Below are 6000 nucleotides of genomic sequence, written 5' to 3'. Positions count from 1 at the left end.
GTGCCCTCCTCACCCGTACTGGGAGTTCCAGCCCTGAGGCGCTGGCCCTTGTGCTCGTGTGGTGATGGTAGTTTGTTTATTTGGCGGCGCCTGGTAGCCAGGCAACCTGACAGCCTGCAAAGAAACTGCAGAAGATGTCTGGCCAAGTTCTGACTAGCGTCTTCAGCACATCATTCAAAATACAGGAGTCCTCCCACGTGTAGCCATATGTGCTGCCGTATTGCGTCTCGGTGATTGTTAGCAAGCCTACCTGTAGAGTTAGGTGGGCTCCAGCAGCTCGGCTCTAAAGAGGGAACTTCAGTTGTCATTGATGCAGATTTCAAGCCTGTCCCAGCTGTGAACTGTACTGCTAACGGTGCTGGAGGACAAGGTCTCCAATCAAGGTAGTGGCGGTCAATGGCAGTTTTTAGACATGACAAACCTGTCTACCAACTAGAAATCCACATTCTGCCAAAGACCTGATGAGGTTTTCCAGAGGCTGAAAGTTAAATAAGTCTTGTTTCTTGCAGTATGAGGCAAGTCATAATTTTCTGATGCTGTTAGCAGCACCTCGTTGTGTTTGTTTCTGCTGATCTTTTTTGATAGCCTTGACATTTGGCAGAAAGGGAGAAGGTAAAAGTTCAGTTTCACTTCTGTATTGCGTCTGGCCCACAAAAGTGAAACTACTCCGTGTTTTGGTTTTGCTGTGATCATCTAAGACAGTTGTGATGTTTTATGTGGGACTTTCTTTTTTTTTTGTTTTGTTGTTATTTCTACAATGCTTTTCAATGCGTATAGTTACATTTTATAGTTTATTCCAGTGTTGTGTGGCTTTGCTTTCTCTGTGCTGTTGCTAGTGTTTCCAGAACAGATTTTTATAAGTAACAGTTTTTATCCCATCAGAGATAAACACTGATATGGCTGTAAATACTAATTACTTTTAAAGAATGCTTAGGGGGTTGTCTTTTAAACAAGTGAAACAGTTTTCTCCCTCCCTCTTTGGTGCAGGTTGTGCCTGTAATCTTGACAGACCTGAACGGTCTGTTAGGTGTATCTCTTGGCTGTGTAGCTTTTTTCTTTTTCAAATGAGATCATGTATTTATGTATTTTGCCTTTTCTTCTCTGGGTTTTTTAGTGGTCTCCTTGGTGTCTCAGTTAAGATATCACAAAAAATGATGGAATAATTTTTAATGGAGATAAATTCAGCAAAACATATTTATGTATTTTGCTGAAAAGCATTAACCAGAGCTATATAGTTGTTGACAAAGTTGTTTAATGTATTAATTAAACGTTAAACAACTGTGACTTTATCAGTCACAACAACTGTTGCTTTATCAGTTCTTCATTCTTTTAGGGTTGACCATTTGACCTCTTACTAAAACAGTGGAAATCCTCCTGTGAATAGTCTGTGAACAGTTATGGTCCTGTTCGTGGAAAGATCACATGTTCTTTTTCTACTTCCGTATGTATGAAAAGCAGGTTGGAAAGCCCAGTACTTTCTCATGTGCCTCCTTGTACTGTATCTCATCCTTTCTTTTTTTTCACCCCTTGCTTTTTTTCCCCCCCAAGTTTCTAGTACACTTTCTTGTCTGAGATACAATTGAGAAATTATTACTCTGTTTTAGTTGGACAGTTCCTATCCCTTGTTCTTCCAAAAAGCAGTAGAATGCAAAGTAGAAAATGTGAGTAGATAAGCACTTTAAGACAAATAGTCTATTCTCTACTCAAGTTAAACTTTTATCCTAGGAGGAAAAAAAGAGGTTTTGGATTGTTTTTTTTTTAAGTGGTAGTGCCTCCAATCTCTCAGTTATGTTATACAAGGCTTTGTATAATTATGGAACAAACATGAGTTTTGTTACAAAGCTATTGGACTTGGAATAAAAGACAGCAAAAGGATGCAACAATGAGATAAGCAATTGTTCAAAATCGGTGTCTGCGGAAAGAAGGAAGAAGATAGCAGAAGGCTTTGGTTTTGTTTTGTCTTCAAGATTTAAGTGTGGAGAGAAATCTAAGAAGTAACTGAAAATGAGATTTGGACTGCTCACAGTGGTTGGTATTGCAGGTGGGGCTTTCAACTGGAATGAAGAAGTATAGGTGCTTAGTTAGGAAAATAGAAGGGTTTTGAAAATGTAGACAGTGCAGGAAGCTGTGGGCACAGGATGATTTTTCAGCTGCGAGAGCAGTCACAAGCATTGGGAGTGTCCTGAGGAATGCAAGGCAGAGAGAGGCTTGCATGGGAAGGTGAGGTCAGGGTGTCAGAGTGGGAGGTTGTCTAGGGCACAAAGACTAATCAGTCAGCAGCAGCAATAACAGTAAATAAACCCGCAATTTAGCCTTCTGATTCTTCTGTTGAACTGAAATTTGGGCACCTCGTTGCTTCAGCACATGGGAAGAAGGGGCTTATCTTGGCCTACATCAGATTAAGCTGGGACAGGTTGGAGGCCAGTAGTCTTTGACAAGTAGTTTTTCTGTTCTCTTTGGTAAGCCAAAAAGACAGTTTTGTGTGCTCATATATTCTGATTATAGGTGGCTTTTCAATGAGTTACTGTATTCTCAAACATCACTGCTTGCCAGTAGCTTGATTAAAGAAGTATCAATGCATTATAAAAAGCTTTTTGTATTTGTGTAGGTGCTAAAAAAGCAGAAGCCATGTTAGAAAATGTGAAAGTGAAAGTGACAAGCTTACGGAAAAATTCAAAATGAAATCCAAGTTTTGTTTGAACAAGTGAGCAGCGGGTTCTTCTGGCCTGAACTTCAGAAATGGTTATTGAGTCTGTGAAAGCACAGTCATGTATGGATGCTTGAATATGTTAGCTTAGAATCTGAAATGAATAAGTTTTGCCATTGTAATCACTGTTGTACAGACAGTAACGATATAGCTTTGTTTTGGAAGGCACAGGAAGGTTACAAAAGATGGAAGGTGGTCTTGAACAAACCTATGTTATTCTTGCTTTCTCATGCTAGTATCTTTTTTGGAACTTGAAGAGACACTTCCAAAACAGGCATAAGCATAGCTTTGAAATCGTTAGTTAACTTCCTTGCTACGTGGGAGAAGGTGAAAATAGCCAGTTCATAATTCTTGATGTACTTTAATGTTCACATTGTACATTACTCAGACAATCTGCCCATTTTTAGAATTGGCATTCTCTCATGGGGAAATTCCTTCATGTTCTCACGTTCCGCTTATTCTTGCCAGAGAAAATGCCTCTGATTTAAAGCTATTAATTATCTTGTTGTGTATGTGTAAAAAACAGATGGCTGTAGACTGATGTTTCTGTTGGAAGCCAGAAGATGCCCGTAATGTGTGCTGGGAGGGAGGCCACTGACATATGTATTTTGTTAAGGGGCAGTGCTGGTACTAGTTCCTGCTGAGAAGTCTGGTAATAGTGCAGATAGGAATTTGCATCCCAGTCTGGCACCATATGTGTGAAAAAAGCAACAAACAGTGGTGCACGAAGGGTTTTGGACTACAAGAAGAAAGTTGTAGGATTAGTTGAACTTTACAACTTGCAGATAGAACTTTGTGGTTAGACTTGATTGCATTAAAGAAGTTTTGGTCACTGGTGGTATTGAGAAGGCAAGCTGCGTACCTCTATAACACCTTAAAAAAAAAAAAAATGCGGTAGGCATTACCAACTCAAAATGTTGACAGTGGAGACAGGGAAGTTGTTAACATCATCACATAAAGCACTGGTGAGGTCTCATCTAGAATACTGGATGCTGGTGAGGTCAGTCCCATTTAAGAAAGCTTAGTTTAAGTGGGAAGGGTGGTTAAGACTCACTAGGGTGATAAAGGAAACAGTTTGAGTGAGGAAACTAGCAGGTTGACTTCATTAGTTAAGCAGAGTGAAGACTAGAAGGCGATGAGGATGATGCTTTCTTTCTCTGATCTATCAGAAAGAGCTATCAGAAATAAGAGCTGCAGGCATTAAAAAAGATCTGTAGAAATAAATTACAGTGTTTTCATTTTATCAATAGTCACTGTATGGTTATTTGGGTATTGTTCTTTTAAAAAGATAAAGTTATGTTTTCTCTTCAGAAACCAGACCATTACGGAGTTCTTCAAACCAGTTTTAAACCAAGGTAAATATGTGGGGTTTTTAGTGGAAGATATTTATCTGAGTCTTAATTATGTGAGTGTGCAGAAGTATAGTCCAATCGTATTCCAAATTGGAGCAGCAATATGATGAGTATAACTTAGCCAATATGTCAAAATGCACATATTTAAAATTAACTGGAAATGTTAATTTCCTATTAAAATTTATTTCTTTAAATAGTGATGTAATTATTATTTCAAGGTTGTGTCTCACAGTTAAGCTACATTCTTTATAAGAACTGAAGCTGTGACATAGATCATGCAATTCTTTGATATGAAATAAATCGCATGGCACTAGAAAAACTAAATTATTAAGTAAATTTGTTTTGGATTGTGTGTGAGAGAGAGAAAAAAATATCAAGTAATACAGTCCAATGAGATAATTTTTTTCCAATATTGTGATTGTGAATAATTTGTCTCTTCTTTAATCTCTTAGACATTGGCCATAAAAACAAAACCCTGTGCTCACCAGAAAGAGGAAATGTAAAAGATGCAGGAATCGGACTGTCAGTTGTATGCACTGAACGTTTTGAAAAGAAAATATCTTCTCCAAAGAAGGTCAGAAGAAAAAAGATGCCAGACCAAACACCAAACACAAGTCCTGTGATTGATGCCTTTCTGAGAGGAATTAAGGAGAAAAAGGACAGTCTAAACATTTTAGAGAATGGCAGAGCATGCAAGGCACTGGATTCGTTGTACCCAAAAGTTGTGATTCAAAAGCTCCTTGTTACTGCAGGGTCTCACAGCTCTTTCTTGGCCAAAAAGAATAAAACTCTCAAGTCAGAACAGGGAAGAAATGAGAAGTGTCTGGGTGTAGCAAGAGCACCATTTTCTTGTGGAAGTAGTTGGGAACAGAAAACTGAGCGTATGGATCTAGAAGACACTAGCTCAGACTCTGATAAATGGGTTTCATCATCAGAAGCTGATACTCCAAAAGCCTGTGCTTTTGGCACTGTAAACAGCACATCTCTGTGCCAAAACCCAGGTCTTCCCATGAAATTGCCCTGCGCTCCACCTGACTCTGAATTTAGGTTGTCACTGGAAGCTCTCTGCGGAGAAAGCAAGCAGAAGAAATATAGAATCAATCAATCTAAGCCACATGCTGTAAAGCCATTCTCAGGAACAAGTGTAACATATCAGGTGTGTTTAAAAGGGTTGCTAAAGGTGGATATCAGCAACCTGTTGTGCATGTGATTTTTTTTTTTTTTTTTTTTTTTTTAATTTGCCAATGTAGGATGATGTCCTTGGTGCTGTCTTTTTTGGATGTAACAAAAGTTTAAGCTCTTTTGCTGTTTGCAAAATTTTGCTATGTTTTGCTAAATTTTAGGTTGTGCTTGGGTAAGCCAGTTCTTAACTGGTTTACAATAAATAAGAAATCTTGGTTTAAAAGCAGAGGAGGTATTTTGGGTTAGATGCAAGCATGGAAGTGCAATGGAAATTGTAACTTTAAATTGTATGTTGTAGAAAAAATGTCTTTATCTTAAATGGCTTATAACCTTTTGTTTTCTTACAATGTAGTGAATGGAACAGCCTGGCAAATTTCTTCTAGTTAGAAGTTGCAGTTAATAACAGTTCAGATTTATGCACTTAAGCCACAGTATTTAGATAGAGGTGGGAATGGTCCTATTAGGTATGTAGTATTTCATTAGAGGTTGAATTATATTTACTTTTTTTACCAACCAGGAGAGCCCTTTAAAAGCTTGCTGGTTACTTGCAAGGAAGATCATTATGTGCACCTCCATAATGTGCTATGAAGCTGGGGGGAGGAGGGGGCAGGATTGTTTAGTTTGTATTTCCTTTTCTCCTTTGCATCCCTCCCTCTGTATTTGCTTGTCTGTGCTTTCTGTCATTTTGTTATCTAAGTTTCTAATGACTAGTTTGAGGAAAGCCAGCTGGGTTATGTTGCCATAGAGCCCAGGGATGCA

General features: G+C 38.5%; 1 protein-coding gene across 1 annotated transcript in view; it reads left to right on the top strand.

The window, feature by feature from the left end:
- FAM178A (family with sequence similarity 178, member A) overlaps positions 1-6000 on the top strand; it is a 57618-nt gene that overhangs the window by 29841 nt on the left and 21777 nt on the right. The window contains exon 2 of the mRNA XM_009894265.1: positions 4512-4770. Within this exon, the coding sequence (XP_009892567.1) occupies positions 4512-4770 (259 nt within the window). The remainder of the gene's footprint in view (positions 1-4511; positions 4771-6000) is intronic.

This window comes from Charadrius vociferus, unplaced genomic scaffold (assembly GCF_000708025.1).
Source record: "Charadrius vociferus isolate BGI_N301 unplaced genomic scaffold, ASM70802v2 scaffold711, whole genome shotgun sequence".
Lineage (NCBI taxonomy): Eukaryota > Metazoa > Chordata > Aves > Charadriiformes > Charadriidae > Charadrius > Charadrius vociferus.
Note: the sequence above shows the minus strand (reverse complement) of the source record. Positions and strands in the feature narration are given on the sequence as shown.